At 42.4% G+C, this 19,021-nt stretch overlaps 1 protein-coding gene across 1 annotated transcript in view; it reads right to left on the reverse strand.

Annotated features, from left to right (window-relative positions):
- SDF4 (stromal cell derived factor 4) overlaps positions 1 to 19,021 on the reverse strand; it is a 93,807-nt gene that overhangs the window by 71,963 nt on the left and 2,823 nt on the right. The window contains exon 2 of the mRNA XM_073602885.1: positions 4,871 to 5,205. Within this exon, the coding sequence (XP_073458986.1) occupies positions 4,871 to 5,175 (305 nt within the window). The 5' untranslated portion in view covers positions 5,176 to 5,205. The remainder of the gene's footprint in view (positions 1 to 4,870; positions 5,206 to 19,021) is intronic.

Here is a 19,021-nt window from a genome sequence, read left to right on the forward strand (position 1 = left end):
AGTGTCACAGCAAAGGGTCTGAATACTTAGGACCATGTGACATTTCAGTTTTTCTTTTTTAATAAATCTGCAAAAATGTCAATAATTCTGTGTTTTTCTGTCAATATTGGGTGCTGTGTGTACATTAATAAGGAAAAAAAGGAACTTAAAATGATTTTAGCAAATGGCTGCAATATAACAAAGAGTGAAAAATGTAAGGGGGTCTGAATATATATAATACTTACCTGCTCTGTTGCAACAGCCTCCTCTTCTCAGGTCCCTCTTCCGTGATCCTGGTCCTTCCTTCCTGTTCAGTGCCCCCACAGCAAGCAGCTTGCTATGGGGGCACCCGACCTGAGACACAATTCCCTGTGTTCATTCAGACACAGAGCCCTGGCCCGGCCCCCTCTCTCCCCTTATTGGCTAGCTGACTTTGATTGACAGCAGCGGGAACCAATGGCGCCACTGCTGTGTCTCAGCCAATCAGGAAGGAGAATCTCAAGCGGCTGAGACACTCCTGGATATCGCCGGACAGAGAGGGACCTCAAGTATTAGGGGGGCTGCTGCACAAAGAAGGCTTTTTAGCCTTCTGTCTTTATTGTGATAAAAATTACTTTTAAGTGGGCTGTAGAGAGCACATATATGGAAAAATTAATTTGTAAAGAAACTCTAGAGGAGAGAGTCTTGACTACTGTATCTTTGGTCTATAACTGTGTTCAACAACTCCTATAACATTACCTTATCTTGTAGCATGGTGGTAGGCTCTGATCTCCATCTCCTATAGCATATCTGTGGTCTGACAGCTTTCTGTAATATTGCATATATTGAATATTATGTGTGGCCCTTTGGTAATGTCAGAGGGCCACACTTCAGGCCCCCTATAGCAAATACATTGACTACCATTGCTATACAGCCAATACTGGTGACTCGTTCTAGGCCCCTGAGCTTGCATTATTTTTGAAACAAAGTGTGAAAACACCTTTATAGGGGCCACCACAACTGGATGGAGCTAGATACTTAGGAGTCTTCAGCAGAAACATCCAAATCTGTTATACAATTCATCTTGCTGGCATCTTTTCAAATCTGAAATATTGATTCTGAGTTGCCTGTTACTTTACTGAACCGATAAAAACACAAAAACATGTGATTCAGACTCGTGTCACAGTAGTCAAATGTCTAGCACTTTTAAGTAGTGATATAGTAGTCATGTAGATTAGTCATATTAGTCAGTACTAATAATGACTAACTTCCCCTAAAATCCATCATAATTTTACTATAATTACAACATATAAATTTCAAGGATGGATCCCCCGACCACAAAACTGCAGAAGTTTCCAGAGAAGACTTCACTAGAGAGGCGTGTCATAAGAAACCCACAAAAACAGCTAATTCTATCTTCGTTTTCGTTCCTCCTCTGTATAGAGTCACACACGCGTCTATTTTAAGGGCCGAGATGCTCCAGTAAAACTGTCAACAGCTCCTTTATTTACATTCAGAGGGAGGTCTGTTATGAGGGTCAATATGTGGGCTCCTATAACTGACCCTGTCTACTAAAGTGCAGGGTGGATAAAAATCAATGATTAAAAAAACAAAAAAAACAAACAAGCAAAAAAAAAAATTTTTTATTAAAATCAGATTTTTTTTTTTACTTTTATCAAATTTATTGTAATAACATTTTTTTTGGAGTAAAAATCGATATAAAGATAGTTTTCTATTTAAGATACAATAATAATTGAATTTATTCAACATGAAATTGAGCTTAGTTAAGTAGCATGATTTACATTTTTGGTAAACTCATTCAATGAATCCAAGCTCTGCAAGCTGAGATAACATGCTCTGTCAATGTTATTGTTTTAATTAAACAAAAGAATTTGAGTAGTTCTCCAACTATGTGTGATAACCTAAAATCGGTTCTGCTATCGCTGTTTTACTAACCTGACAGCTTATTATTCTAAATAGGAACCCTTTATTTTGTTTGCAAATATTAAAGATTCTAACTACCAGTAAGAATAAGTCCTTACATTAAAAGAGCACCTGTCATTTCAGATCCATCATGGCAGCGCCCGTTAGCGGACATCCACTCACCTGCTGCCGCCACGTTCCTCAGCTTTTTGGATCACTGCCACGTCACCAGCTGTCCCATTAAAGTGAATGGGACTGTTGGTGAGTCAACAGCAGGTCAGGGGTGGAGCTGCTGCGGGACAGAGATGACAGTTGCTCTTTAGAAATTATGATTTAAATCAAATCCACCCTGCTAAAAAGTGCAAAGCTGGATACACACTATACAACTTTTGTTGTTCGATTTCCTTGGATTTACCTTCAACTATGTAGTACAAGGGCCTGCCTGATTGCATATAAAATTGAAAGTGTTTAGGATTGACCTCATATTATATGGTTTTTGGTAAATCTAAAGGAAAAAATCTAAACAAAATTGGATAGTGTGTATCCAGCTTTAATCACCTGACTGCCATGCTGATCTTCATGCTTCCAAAGGTCACTGACCTGGAACAAATGAGGTTCCGACTTCACTTGCCGCAAGTTTAATTTAAAGTGGATGTAAACCCTCACATATACCCAGTGAAGTGAACAGCCTCAGAGGATACACAGGGATTAAACAAATCTCCCTACATACGTTTTACATGTATATCTGTTGTCTTCAGCTTTATATATTCTTTAGAAAGTTTTAGATCGTGTTAAAAATGCTCTCTTCCTGTTCAGCCTAGGAAGTGAAGTCTGGGCATACAAACCCCCCCCCCCATAGGTAGCGATTCTCAAAGCTGTCCTGTGAATAGTTTAGCTGTCTGCTAATTTATATCAACGTCCCCAACACAAATTTCAGGCTGGTTTTATCTCCTGTGACGGAGAACTTGTCAGACGTTATCATGCTGATAACAGAAGGGAGCAGGAAAAAGCCAGGGGACTTAGAGCTTTGAAGAGAGATAAGAAAACACTGCAGATATATGTGCCCACCTCAAATTTCATGAATCGGACAGCAATGGAGGATGATAGATCTCTCAAGTATATGCCAAGTATACTTTGTGTAGTACATTTACAATTCCCATATCCTGATATATAGCAATAATCATTCAACCATTGGGAGGGAATAGAAGACCCAGCAATAAATATATAAATGTGGTTTGAACTTTTCTTCTTTTGCAACTGTAAAGCGAGCAAAGTCCTAGTCATTCTAATAAATGGGGGGAGGGGGGGGGGTGGCCTGGGAAGGATAAAACCTGCGTCATGAGCTGAAACAGATCATGGAACATAACTCTTCTGCTATCTGCAAGTGTTTCCTACAGCACTGAAGTGATGGTAAAAGGTTCCTTTTTAATTTTTAAAAAATAATAAACATGAAATAATTACCTGCTCTGTGCAATGATTTTGCAGAGTAGCCCCGATTCTCCTCTTTAGGGGTCCCCCAACGGCACTTCTGGCTCCTCCTGCCTTTAGAGTGCCCCCATAGCAAGCTGCTTGCTTGCTATGGGGGCAAGGGGAAGCTGCAAAAGAAAGGTTTTTTACTTAAAAACCTCAGCCTTTACAACCACTTTAAGCAGTAAACACACTCCAGGGCACAGTTAACTCTACACTGCATTTTATAAATAAATCTTAACCACTTGAGGACCACCCCATGCACATATACAGCAATGGGGCAGCCACTCTGCGCTGGATCACATACATGCACATGATCCAGCATTTTCAGGTAGGGGGAGCGCGAGCGGCTATTGCCCCCATCTGTACTGTGATTCGGTGCAGCACAAGTTGGTCAGCAGGTCCCAGCCAATGATTTATGGCGGGGACCTGGTGATTGGCTTAGTGAATCACAGTAGAGAGTCCTTTGTTTATTAACAACACAGGGCTCTGTACACGGAGTAGTGATGTGGCTGTTTTTTTTCTGCCTGCAAAGCAGGGAGAAAAATCTGCCACATCGATTGGTTAAAGCAGCAGACATTACACACTGTTAGCCCCTTGATTGCCCCTAGATGTTAACCCCTTTCCAGCCAGTGGCAGTCAGTCAGTTCCCAGTGTCAGATTGCCCATCACAGTCCCACTAAAAGTCACTAATGACCGCCATTACTAGTATATAAAAAATAAATAATAAGTTCAGTATATTTACACACACAATCATTTGTAGATGCCATAACTTTCATGCAAACCAATAAGTATACACTTATTGGCATTTTTCTTACAAAAGACATGAGGCAGAATACATTTTTGCCTGCATTTATGAAGAAACTTGATTTTTGAATTTTTTTTTTTTTTTATTGGAAATGTTTTACAGCAGAATGTAAAAAATATAGCCTTGTTCCCACAATTTTTGGCCTTTTCTCATTTCGTTTTTAAAAAATAAAAAACCCATCAAATACCATCAAAAGAAAGCTCTACTTGTATAGAAAAAAATTATACAAATTTAATCTGGGTACAGTGTTGTATGACCGCGCAATTGCCAGTTAAAGATGCGCAGTGCTGAACAGCAAAAAAATGCCCTGGTCATGAAGGGGGTAAAATCTTCCTTCAGGGCCAATGTTTTTCATAGATTTACCTTCAAAGTATGTACATAATTGCATATCTAAGTGTGCGGCCCGATTCTTTGTATTCACGTGCAGCAGTGGACTCCAGGGCTTTTGCACCTGGCGGCACCACGGATATAAGGAACTTCAGTACTTTGCAGTAATGACTAATGCATAGATCATCTACCAGTCACATTGTGCTCCATCACATTAAACTGAATGCAAACTTGTACGGTTCCTAAGTTAGGGGAATTGTGCCACCTTTCAGCTTTTACAGACATTGCACTGCAAACATTACATTTCCTATAGATATAGGAAACGACTGATCTGTACGACTGATCTGTGAGCGCATTGCCTGATTTGTGTTGTAATCAGTTACTTACTTAGAAAAGATAACGGCTAGTTTCCTCCTATTCCTGCTTGGCTCGGAGTCTTCATTGAAGTCGTCTGTGCCCAAGAACACCTCTTGATGGAAATCCTTGTTCAAATGGCCGTCCATTTCCATCTTCACCCCGTTCAGGTGGTCAGGAGGCAGTATCTCATTCTCGTTTTTGCTGTCCAGGGGTTTCTCCTTTATGGACGAATTGTTTGCAGGCCTGGCGTAGACGTCCATGAGAAGGAACACAAATAGAAGGGACAGATAGAGGGAGCCCAAGCTGAACATAAAGGCCTGCTTAGATACCATCATTCCTGGCAATGTGGAGGACAAGATTTATACCTGCAAAATAAAGAACAGCAAATTCTTACATAAAACAGAAACCTTTCAAGGGTTAGTTCACGTTTTGAGAAAAAATAAAAATGTAAACTAACACCCCGCACCCTACACCTCCGTACCTCCCCGCTGTACTTACCTCCGTGGGTGATGAACAGTCAGTGCCAACATAGCTGGTGTAGCAATACAGGGAATTAAAATTCTCCCTCCTTTTCCCTTTTCTTTCTGTAGGGCTTTTAGGATGGATCAGAGTAATCCTCTGTACCAGTGCTAACCAATGGGGATCATTCTTACACATCCCAGAAGCCCAGCAGAAAGGAGGTGGAGAAGAGTGGGATTTCAAATCCTTGGACTGCTGCCCTGGCTCATCATCCACAGAGATAAATACAGGGAATGGGGGGGGGGTAGAATGTAGAGTCTTAGTTCATCATTTCATTTTCTTTGTCTTGCACAGCTGTACATGCTTCCGGTCCTGTAATGAAAACACTTTCCCTTATTTCATAGCACACTGAGATTCTTGTAGTGTGCATTAAAAGCTGCAGTAAGTCAGATAGAGCACATCTCACTCACTAGCTGGAGGACATCAGGCATCATCTAGCCCTTTCCTTCCAACACTGACTGTCCTTGGCCCGCCCCATTCATTCATTGGATTTCAGTTCTTTAATCAGAGACTCAGAATCCCATGTGGGTTTTTATTTATTTTTTTAACGGTCTACAGCCTGCCTAGGACTTCCATTCCTCCAGACTAACCACTTTGATATTTGCATAACTCCTCCAAAAAGGTGCTGTGAGGTTTTTAGGAAGCCATGTACAGCATCCTGCTGGCCTCTCCCAGAATTGCAAAGAAAAGCACAGCGACTCAGTGATCACAGGCATGTAATGAAGACAAAATGGATTTAACCACTTCAGACCCACGCTATAGCCGACAGACCGCTACAGCACAGCTCTCTCGTTCTGGGAGGGCGTCCATAAACATCCTCCCAGAACCCCGCCCCCCAGGGCACACATCAGGTGCGTTCTGTAATCGCTGTAAGGGGCCAATCACAGCAGCTGTTTACCATGTGATCAGCTGTGTCCAATAGCTGATCACATGTAAATAAACTTGCAGGTTATCGGCATTCCTCTCCTCACACTATGTCACAGTCTGAGAGAGGAAATAACACCAAGAGAAAGCTCTGTCTCAAAAAAAAAGATAAAAATTTAGTTTGGGTACAGCGCTGCATGACTGCTCAATTGTCATTCAAACTGCGACAGCACTGAAAGCTGAAAATTGGCCTGAGCAGGAAGGTGGTTAAAGTGCCCAGTATTGAAGTGGTTAAAAAGATCAGTACATTGATGAAGGGGATAGGGAGGCACCAGAGAAGGCAAAATATATACAGATCCAACTTCAGCTTTAAAGTGACACTAAAGTTAATTTTTAATTTTTTTTTTAAATAACAAACATATCATACTTACCTCCCCTGTGCAGCTAGTTTTGCACAGTGTGGCCCCAAACCTCGTCTTCTGGGGTCCCTCGGCAGCTCTCTTGGCTCCTCCCCACTTCAGATAAGCCCCTGGGAGAAGCGCTATCCCGGGGGGTTACCTTGCGGGCGCGCTCCCGAGTCCAGCATTCGGCGTCCATAGACGCCAAATGCAGGACTCGGCCCAGCTCCCCGGTCATTGGATTTGATTGACAGCAGCGGAAGCCAATGGCTGCGCTGCTATCAGTCTATCCAATCAACAGCCGAGAACTCCAGACAGAGAGATCGTGCGTCCCGTGGGACAAGTGGGGGGCCGGTCACTGACATTTGTTTTAAGGTGAAAAAACACGAACCTTTACAACCCCTTTAATTGAATATGAAGAACACCTGGGATGCTGTGCAAACATACACGGTGCAATTTAGTTTTTATGCGATCACAATGTAATACCCGTTTATCTACCTTATGATATATAATAAACCCGACAGATTTTGGCCCCATTCACACTGTGTTAGGCTGTTGTAGTGTGTACCCACACATATGTACATTTCGTTAAAGGAGGTAAAACATGTGGCACGGGACCATGCGGACCTACCTATTTCATCTGAAATGTATCTGGCCGGGTAAGGATTTGGAACTGTCATGATTGTTCTGTCGGCTCTGCCCAAGGCTACATTCACACCAGGGATTAGAGCCAGTGCGAATAGTAACAATGTCCAGCAGTGATCGATGCAGGTAATCACTGGCTGCGGAGGGAACAATAAACAACCACTTGTAATTGTAGAGCATGGAGATAGCGGCCGCACCTAGCTGCTGAGAGTCGCTGTGAGCTGCAGAAGGAACTCAAAAGTGGAACTTCCGCTTTAAGGACTCCTGACCCCCTGACATACCACAATTGGCATGCCATTTTTTGACAGGTACCCAGCTCCCACTTTTGTTCATGGTGCTGAGCAGAAGTTCTCCTCTCCCCCTCCCTGTCATCTTCTGGGAAATGTCACAAGTCCCAGAAGGTTGCCTGGCCAATCAGAACATGCAGCGCAATTTACGCATGCACAGTGCGCAGCTGGCTGTGAAGCCGCAAGCTGTCACGGCCGGGTGCCCACACTTGCAATGCTGGCGTCACGGAGAGAAGGAGAGAAGCAAGGCTTCAGGTGGCCGCATCACTGGACCTTGGGACAGGTGAGTGTCTGTTTATTAAAGGTCAGCAGCTACACAGAAATGGGTGGAACTCCGCTTTAATGACCACGGATTAATAAAACCACAATAGATCAAAAGAATTAATGACTCAACTACTCAATAACAGGGCGTGTGACACCTGACTAAGCTTTAAACAGAAGAGGAAGATAATGACAGATGGCTCGAGTCAAGTTTTCATGACACTTATCTAAATACCATAAAGACGACGAGAGTTTTGTAGAAGGGGATAGCGGATAATGATTACTTGACTCACATTTACAGCTCACCAAACAGAAGCTTTAACAAACAGAATGGTGCCGCACAGTGTATTGCGCCATCATGCATTGAGGCAATACACATTTTACCGTTACCACAATGTACAGGCCAGAGGGAGCATAGAGAAAAAACATACTTACCTTGATCCAGCGATGTGCATGAGAGCAGCGGCTCTCACAGATCTCTATAGCTTTACAGAGTGCGCTAATAAGAAAAAATGAGAAGAAATGTCCACAAGTGATATGATAATTATTCTTGGTGTATGTCTCCACCATCCACCACCTTGACACGTGATTGGTGCCTCAATACTACCACCAAAGGCTGAAAATCTCACTTACCAGCTCACATGGACCTCACCACTACAGGAGGTCACTAGCGCTTGTGACTATATACCCTGCCAGGGCCTTTAACAATTCCAGAGATTATTTACCATTGGCACACCACTCTTCCAGATGCCAGGACAGATCTGAAGAAGCGTCCATAACTTCTACCTGGTTGAATGTAGACGTTATGGACGGGTTATTGGTGTGTTATCGGTGCATTTTTTGTAGGGTTTTGTGTCTAACAACTCGTCCTACAAAAAAAAAAAAAAAAAAAAAAACACATGAAGCTTGAAAATGCATCAAAAACGCACTGAAAAAGTACACCACAAGACGCATCAACCGCACAGGTATAAAGCTAGCCTAAAGCTATCCAAAATGAAAAAGTTTTGCTTTTTGTTCTACTTTAAATGATATATTAATGGATTATATCAGCTTTAAAGTAGAACTATAGGCAAAACTTTCTTGTTTTTTTTTAATTTTGAATGGAGGGTTACAACCCCTGTCAGTTAATTTTTTGCCTTGTGTGTACAATTGGGGAGATTTACCTTTACTTCCTGTCCCTAAAGCCAAAACAGGAAGTAACAGATAATCCTGCAAATTATTTTTATCATTTTTATAGCACAGCTCTGCCTCCTTGCATGTCATAGCCCTCTCCTCCTCTCGAAGTAACTCATTACTCTGTGCTGGCCCAGCTCTTACATCCATCCCCTACATCAGTGATGGCAAACCTTGGCACCCCAGATGTTTTGGAACTACATTTCCCATAATGCTCATGCACTCTGCAGTGTAGTTGAGCATCATGAAAAATGTAGTTTCAAGACATCTGTGGTGCCAAGGTTCGCCATCACTGCCCTACATAAACTTCGATGCAGCTGTTGGAGGAGTGAAGGGGGAATACTATAGTGTCGCTGGAATGACAGCTATAAATCTGCTGACATCATATCCAAGATGGCGGCACCCAACAGCAGTGTCAAGGCTTTTGGGTGTCTACACAAGGGAGGTTTTTTGCAGGTACATAACATGCGCTGTATATGGTAAAGACACAGAGGGACAAAGGTTGTTGAAATGAATAGTCTGGCAACAGAGTCTCTACAATCACATTACACAGAGAATACCAAAACCAATGACCAGCTGCCGAGAAAAATAAATCAAGGTAAACAAAGGCCTTCTAGATTGGCTATTAAAATCTTTAGGATTTTTCTTTGTTTTGTTTTTTACACGCAATCCTTTCCATTTACTGCTCTTGTTGACGCAAATCATCTGCAGCAAGTATACACTCACCGGCCACTTTATTAGGTACACCTGTTCAATTGCTTGGTAACACAAATTGCTAATCAGCCAATCACATGGCAGCAACTTCATGCATTTAGGCATCTAGATGTGGTGAAGACGACTTGCTGAAGTTCAAACCGCGCATCAGAATGGGCAAGAAAGGGAATTTAGGTGACTTTGAACGTGGTATGGTTGTCGGTGCCAGACGGGCTGGTCTGAGTATTTCAAAAACTGCTGATCTGCTGGGATTTTCACACACAACCATCTCTAGTGTTTACAGAGGATGGTCCGAAAACAAGAAAATATCCAGTAGGTGGCAGTTGTGTGGAGGAAAATGCCTTGTTGATGTCAGATGAGAATGGGCAAACTGGTTTAAGATGATAGAAAGGCAAGAGTAACTCAAATGACCACTCGTTACCACTAAGGTATGCAGAATACCATCTCTGAACGCACAACACATCGAACCTTGAAGCAGATGGGCTACAGCAGCAGAAGACCACAACGGGTGCCACTCCTGTCAGCTAAGAACAGGAAACTGAAGCTACAAATTCCCACAAGCTGACCAAAATTGGATAATAGAAGATTGGAAAAACATTGCCTGGTCTGTTGAGTCTCGACATTTAGATGGTAGGGTCAGAATTTGGCGTAAACATGATAACATGGATCCATCCTTTTATTCTTGTATCAACAGCTCAGGCTGGTGGTGTAATGGTGTGGGGGATATTTTCTTGGCACACTTTGGGCCCCTTAGTACCAAATGAGCATCGTTTACACGCCACGGCCTACCTGAGTATTGTTGCTGACAATGTCCATCCCTTTATGACTACAGTGTGTGTATCTTCTGATGGCTTCTTCCAGCAGGATAATGTATCATGTCACAAAGATCAAATCATCTCAAACTGGTTTCCTGAACATAACAATGGAGGTCACTGTACTCCAATGGCCTCCACAGTCACCAGATCTCAATCCAATAGAGCACCTTTGGGATGAAGTGGAAAGAGAGATACGCATTGGGGATGTGCAGCCGACAAATCAGCAGCAATTATGTGATGTTATGTCAATATGGACCAAAATCTCTGAGGAATGTTTCCAACACCTTGTTGAATCTATACCATGAAGAATTAAGGCAGTTCTGAAGGCAAAAAGGGGTCCAACCCGGTACTAGCAAGGTGTACCTAATAAAGTGGCCGGTAGGTGTATATACTTGTCTATGATAACAGAAATCTGCAGTAACATACGTACTTTGTACAAAATTAATAAAACATCTACAAGAGGAAGAGCTTACAGAAAACTCCAATCAGGGAGCACTGCAATCAGAAAACCTCGGGGCAGATGCAGGAAATAAATATGATTTCATAACACAGCAAGAAAACTTCAAGGACACTGCAGGAATTTCAGAAGGACTACGTCTCAGTAATCCCTGATGGGGAAAACAATAATATACAGAGCCATAGGCTAAAAGTGCTGACCTGGCACTAATGGCAGGGTTTCATTACGCTGCAGTTTGATGATTCATAGCTGATAAAGAGGTTTCTTTTTTTAATGAATTATAACGGATTTCCTGCACCCTCTGCAGCCACTTTCCATCTACATGCACGTACTCTAGTGATGGCTGCATGCCATGTCTCAAGGTGGACCATACAATGCAACAGCCTCTTGTAGTCTATCAGAAGCTCATGTGACAGGGTGATAGTGTAGAAAATAGTAGGGAGACAGGGGCACAATGTTGTCACGCTATTACAAGAAGTTTCTGAACAAGGGCTATCATGGCAGAATAAGGTCTGCTTATAAATTCTGATGTCAAAATGCTTCAAAAAAACAAATAAAAAAATAACAAACACATTTGTATATTTAGGCATCATAGATTGGGGTTCTGCACTATAGCTGATGTCACCATTCTGGTAAGATGTCGGGGAATGTTTAGTACCTGAAATCTCACTAGAAGATGTCTCTGAACTGTGCTGGAGGAGTGTGACCCGGAGTACTCAGGACCTCCTGGGATTTACATGAGTGATTGTGATGTCACGCTCTCTCCTAGGTAGGGAAGCTAGGGGAAAGGTTTATATAGCAACATGAGTATGACCTCCATTGGCTGCCTTATCAGACTTTCAGTGGGGCAGTAAAAATGCAGCCAAACTGCCCATTTTTACCAGGCCTAAGGCTACATTCACATCGGCAATTAAGGCCAGTGCGAACTGAGGCAACAGTTCCTGATGCGGCTCTCAGCGACTAGGTGAAGTGGCCGGCCCTCTTCGTTATAATGACAGGCCACAGCTTTTTACAGCGTTCTGCACAGCCAGCTATTACCTGTGCTGTTTGCTGCTGGATGCACATAAAATAGCTGCACCTAGTCGCTGAGAGCCGCAGCAGGAAACTGATTCCTGCCGCTACTATTCGCACCAGCTCTAATCACCAGGATGAATGTAGCTTTAAAAAGGGTAGATTTACCAAAACTGGAGCACTCAGAATCTGGTGTAGCTGTGCATTGTAGCCAATCAGCTTCTAACTTCAGCTTGTTCAGTTAAGTTTTCACAATAAAACCTGGAAGCTGATAGGTTTGCATGCAGTTCCACCAGATTTTGCACTCTCCAGTTTTAGGCCCCATTCACACCTGAGTGTAGCGTTTTCAGGCAGAAAGTCGCACAATTTTGTACAGGTCAAAAGGTCACCAATGTAAAAAGCAGAAAATCACTTTTTGTAATCTGCCTAAAAAAAGTTCCAGAACTTGTTTGAGCTTCAGGCGTTTTGGCATGGAGATGTGAACCATCTCTATAGAGAATAATTGTTTTTTGTTTTTTCCCCTCCAGCGTTTTGTAGTTTCAGGCTTCAAGCTACAAAACGCTCAGGTGTGAATGGGGCCTTAGTAAATAACCCCCATAGTGTCAGGCATGCATCCCAGGCCAACTCTGCAGCCTAAATAGACTGGTTTACACACTTACATGATCCTATGTAACTGAGCTCCTGTTGTTCAGGTTATCCAACTGCTAAATTGTATACAGGGCAAAATGGAAGCGGGGAACAGGATTCTCAACATAACAGGACAATATTAGAGCAGCACATTCTTCCAAAAGTGAGCATACACCCCATTCCCTCTGGGCATACATGCTTACAATGTTCACATAATATAGGCTTCTGTTGAAAAAAATATTATTCTGTTTGACTGTCATATAAAAGAGATTTCTCTACTGTCCTGTCCCATGACAAAAACTAAAGCCCCATACACACTATTAGATTTTCTGCAGATGTTTGTCTTCAGATTTACCAAAACCATGTAGTGCAAGGGCCTGCCTGATTGCATACAAATTGAAACTCTTAATGGTTTGACCTCATATTATATGGTTTTGGTAAATCTGTAGAAAAAAACTGCAGAAATTCTATTAGTGTATATGGGGCTTTAGGCACTGGTCATAAGATTTCTCCAGAAGAGACCTTATATTGCAGCAGATTTAGTCAATAGGCACCTCAACCTGAGCTTCCCTTCTCAGGAGAGTTAAAACGATCAATTCTTAGCCTTTGGCCGACTGCTTTATGGTGCCTGGAACTCTGGGTTCTGCAGCAAAAATATTTCACAACTGCAGAAACAGGCGAGATGTGTCAGCTCAGTCCAAGAAGGCTTTGAAAAAAAATCGTATGTATTATTGTTTCTATATAAAATACATCCGCATTTCTTTAAAGCTTAACTCCAGGCAGAAAAAAAAAAAAAAAAAACACAAACACACTATATATATATATATATATATATATATATATATATATATATATATATATATATATATATATATATATATATATATATATATATATATACACACACACACACGAAGAAGCAGTAGCAGCACAAGGAGCCAATCAGTTTGTGTGCTGGCAAGAAGGGGATGAGAATAGATAGTGCAGTGTTTTTTAATTAAATGCAGGGAATGCATTAGGCTGCTTTCACACTGGGGCAGTAGGGGGCGTCGGCGGTAAAACAGCGCTATTTTTAGCGCTGTTTCACCGTGGTATTCGGCCGCTAGCGGTGCGGTTTTAACCCCCCGCTGGCGGTCGAAAAAGGGTTAAAACAACTCGAATAGCGCGGCTATAGCCGCTGTATAGCCGCGGTGTCCCATTGATTTCAATGGGCAGGAGCGGTGAATACACCGCTCCTTCACCGCTCCAAAGATGCGGCTTGCAGGAGATTTTTTTCTTCTCCTGCCAGCACACCGCTTCAGTGTGAAAGCCCTCGGGCTTTCACACTGAACAAACAGCGGAGGCTGTTTTGGGGCGGTTTGCAGGCGGTATTTTTAGCGCAATAACGCCTGCAAATCACCCCAGTGTGAAAGGGGCCTTAAAGTAAAAAGCACCCAGCCTTTAGAACTTGCCGGTTCTCACTTCTGCGGTCTCGCATGTGATTCACACCGCACTGCAGTACAAATCACATGCAACGTTCTTGCGATGCGATTTCAGCCAGACAGTATGGCTGATATCGCATTTGGACCAAACTCGCACAGGACCCTTTTTCTGGTCTACACCAGAATCGGATCGCATGGGTGTTCACACCCATGCAATCCGATTCATGTCCGTACTGACAGTTCACAGTGCGATATGTGAGCTGAAATCGGGGTGTCATTAACAATGGATTGACACTCCCGGCAGTTGGCAGATGACAGTGTGAACTGCTGTGAGAGTCAGGAGCAATGCAGGAACCCGCAGCGCATTCACAGGGTTCCCGTATCACACAAGTGTGAACCAAGCCTAAAGGTGCACTGAATGGAAATTTTGGTGCTGGAAACAAGAAAAAAGACCGAAAATTTTGAAAAAAAAAAAGTTTAGTTTCTGTCAGTAAATTTGGTAAATAAATAATTTTTCTCCTTCACTGATGTGCGCTGATGAGGCGGCACTTAAGGGTACTGATTAGGTGGCACTGATGAGGAGGCACTAATGTGTCACACTGATGAGCATCACTAATGGGCACTGCTGGGGCTGTACTGTGATCAGTGCCCCGATTACCTGTACAGGTGTCCCCTGCGAGGAGATGACGCTGATCGGCTCTCCTCACCTCACATGCTGTCAGTGTAAGCCGATAAAATGGCACTTCCTAGTTTACATTTAACTGGCTGTGATTGAACACAGCCGATCATATGGGTAATGAGTTGTGTCATCGGCTTTTTACTAAGATCAGTTTAGCGCTGTGTCTTAGGAACACAGCACGGCCGTGATCGCCGCGCTGCATGCCCCCACGGGCACGCGAGAGCGGCTGTTCTGAGGCATCATCATATGACCTTGTCCCAGAACGAGAGTGCAATCCGCCCAATGTCATTTTACTATACAGCGGGCGGGAAGTGTTTAAATAAATATGAAATTTATTGTCGGCCATTATTGGCACCTTTAGAGCAAGAAAAGCTCAAGAAAAATGCGTCACTTTAAATTCTATGTGTGCCTTCACACTGGTCGGTTGCGCTTTCGTTGTTGTGTTAACAATCTTGCTTGCTGCATTTTTGGTAAAAAAAAAGCGCACCAAAAACGCACCTTCCCATTGAAATGCATTGAAAATGCAGCAAGAACGCATCAATAACGCACCTGTGTTACATTTTTAATGCGGTTTTTGGGTCACATGACCTATGAAAAACACACCATAAGCACAGTAAAATTGTGGTAAAATCATGGCAAAAATCGCATGCGTTTTCAGCAGAATGACGAAAAACCCCATTTTCGGTGCATCTCTATTTAGAACCACTTTAAAGTGGATCTGAACTCAAACAGTGAAGATTTTCTGTGATATCTGGAACATCTAGAGATGCTCATTGTGCGTAAACAATACCCTAAAACAGTTTTTCTCAACTCCAGTCCTCAAGGCGCCCCAACAGTAAGGCAGTGAAATTGATCACATCACATGTGCAAATAATGGAAAGCCTGAAAACATGACCTGTTGGGGCGCCTTGAGGACTGGAGTTAAAACAGTCTAAAAAAAAAAATATATATATCTTTTGTGTGGAATTCCTTCTGAAATATAGTATTACGCTTCCCGGTATGTGAGTGTGCCTACAGTCTCATAATTGTATATCTGCAATGTTATGTGAGATCTCAGGCACTGGTGACTGACTGCTAGATCTGGGGATGTCACCATCGTGATACTCACTGTTCACTTTGCTAGTAGGCAAGCAGCAGTAAATTAACTTGTGCTGCTAAACATTAGGAGTGATGTTACTCAGGAGGAATTGAAGGCATCATACCACAGACTGTGCATGCATACCATACCACCCTGACAAGCACAGGGATACTGAACTGAAAAAGCAAGCAGAGCAACTCTTCTACCTTGTCCACCAGGCCTATGAAGAGTACACTACGAGTGGTTCTTTGCTTTATCGCTAACATATCGGCATGTGGAGGAGCATTCCGGTGAAAGTGCACTACAGCTGCCGGGGATGATCTGCTATACCAGGGATATGCAATTAGTGGACCTCCAGCTGTTGCAGATCTACAAGTCCCATGAGGCATAGCAAGACTCTGACAGCCACAGGCATGACACCCAGAGGCAGAGGCATGATGGGACTTGTAGTTTTGCAACAGCTGGAGCCCCACTAATTGCATATCCCTGATCTATACAATAGGAGACAGTCCTATAATTGATATTGTATCACCTAGACTGGTAGTCAGAGATTGGTGTCCCATTTCCGATTGATCACCACTTAGACTTTTTCTACAACCCCTGGCAAAAATTATGGAATCACCAGTCCCTGAGGATGTTCCTTCAGTTGTTTATTGTTGTAGAAGAAAAAAAGCAGATCACAGACATGGCCAAAAACTAAAGGCATTTCAAATGGCAACTTTCTGGCTTTAAGAAACACTAAAAGAAATCAAGAAAAATAATTGTGGTGGCCAGTAACAGTTAGATTTATAGAACAAGCACAGGGAATAAATTATGGAATCACTCAATTCTGAGGAAAAAATTATGGAATCATGAAAAACAAACAAAATAACACTCCAACACATCACTAGTACTTTGTTGCACCACCTCTGGCTTTTATAACTGCTTGCAGTCTCTGAGGCATTGACTTAATGAGTGATAAACAGTACTCTTCATCAATCTGGCTCCAGCCTTCTCTGATTGCTGTTGCCAAATCATCTTTGCAGGTTGGAGCCTTGTCATGGGCCATTTTCTTTAACTTCCACCACAGATTTTCAATTGGATTGAGATCCGGACTGTTTGCAGGCCATGAAATTGACATTATGTGTCTTTCTTCAAGGAATTTTTTCACAGTTTTTGCTCTATGGCAAGATGCATTATCATCCTGATAAATGATTTCATTTTCCCCAAACATCCTTTCAATAGATGGGATAAGAAAAGTGTCCAAAATTTCAATGTAAACCTGGGCATTTATTGAAGATTTAATGACAGCCATCTCCCCAGTGCCTTTACCTGACATGCAGCCCCATATCATAATTGACTGTGGAAATTTGCATGTTTTGCATAAATCTCATTGGAACGGCACCAAACAAAAGTTCCAGCATCATCACCTTGCCCAATGCAGATTCGAGATTCATCACTGAATATGACTTTCATCCAATCATCCACAGTCCACGATTGCCTTTCCTTAGCCCATTGTAACCTTGTTTTTTTGTGTTTAGGTGTTAGAGATGGCTTTCTTTTAGCTTTTCTGTATGTAAATCCCATTTCCTTTAGGCGGTTTCTTACAGTTCGGTCACAGATGTTGACTCCAGTTTCCTCCCATTTGTGTGTGATCACTCCTTTTTACCTACATACTAACAAGCAGATTTAATCTGATGCAGGTGTTAGTGTTTGTAATGAAAATTTACAGGGTAATTCCATCATTTTTTCCTCAGAATCTAGTGATTCCATAATTTATTCCCTGTACTTGTTCTATAAATCTAACTGTTACTGGCCACCACAATGATTTTTCTTGATTTCTTTTAGTGTTTCTTAAAGCCAGAAAGTTGCCATTTGAAATGCCTTTAGTTTTTGGCCATGTCTGTGATCTGCTTTTTTTCTACAACAATAAACAACTGAAGGAACATCCTCAGGGACTGGTGATTCCATCATTTTTGCCAGGGGTTGTATTTGTTCATTACACTGAATCACAGTGTTATTGTGTTTTTTGTGATTTTTATGTGATGGAGACAATAGCACAGCACTTTTAATTTGCTTGTCACACTATGTTTATATCACATGGTATACTTAAGCTGTGTTATCCTGGTTAATTTATACTGTTACCACAGCGCGGCATACATTTGCTATTTAATACACAAGAAAGCAGCAGTATCTGAATCTCCCAGAGATTTTTTCAATCATTAACCCTCTAGTGATCAGGAGGGCCGCGTTTAAATGAGAAAGCAAGGTTCTTCTCCACTCAATGAGAAAAAAAAAATACATTTTAAAAAAGCCCCAAATCTGAAAGAATTCAGAGTTCTGTCACACTCCAATATACACCCTTTCTAGAGGATTCCCTGCCACTGGCCTGTGCAACATGGGGAGGAAAGGGGAAGCATGCTAGAATTCTGTGTTAGAAGTGACCTCTACAGTGTGCTGGAGAAAATGTGAAACATACCGAATAAGGATGAGCTCCGGTGTGTTCGCATGCTGAACGTGCCCAGCCCGCCAGGAAGTCAGCGCGGCGCAGCGCTAATCACAGGTAGGGAGATATTTCCCGATCTCTGCAGCCGCACATCGGGAAATGTCTCACTGATTGTGATTAGCGCTGCGCCATGCCGACTTCCTGGCGGGCTCGGCACGTTCAGCATGCGAACACGCTGGAGCTCATCCTTAATACCAAATATATAGTCATGGCCAAAATTGTTGACACCCCAGAAATTTTTCCAGAAAATCAAGTATTTCTCACAGAAAAGTATTGCAGTAACACATGTTTTGCTATACACGTTTATTCCCTTTGTGTGTATTGGAACAAAACAAAAGGGAGGAAAAAAAGCAAATTGGACATAATGTCACACAAAATTCCAAAAATGGGCTGGTCAAAATTGTTGGCACCCTTTCAAAATTGTGGATAAATAAGACTGTTTCAAACATGTGATGTTCCTTTAACTCACCTGGGGCAACTAACAGGTGTGGGCAATATAAAAATCACACCTGAAAGCAGATAAAAAAGGAGAGAAGTTCACTTAGGGCTCTTTCACACAGAGGATCCGTATGTCCGTTTTTCATCCATCCGTTTTCGGATGAAAAACGGACATACATGTATCCCTATGGAATAGCGGATGAACGTCCGCTGACATCCGACCCGCTCCGATCCGAAAAGTGTAACGGAGGAAAACCCTACTTTTCCATCCGTTTTCGGATCGGGTGACGACGGACTCTACGGTCCGTC

Source organism: Aquarana catesbeiana, linkage group LG10, assembly GCF_042186555.1.
Source record: "Aquarana catesbeiana isolate 2022-GZ linkage group LG10, ASM4218655v1, whole genome shotgun sequence".
NCBI lineage: Eukaryota > Metazoa > Chordata > Amphibia > Anura > Ranidae > Aquarana > Aquarana catesbeiana.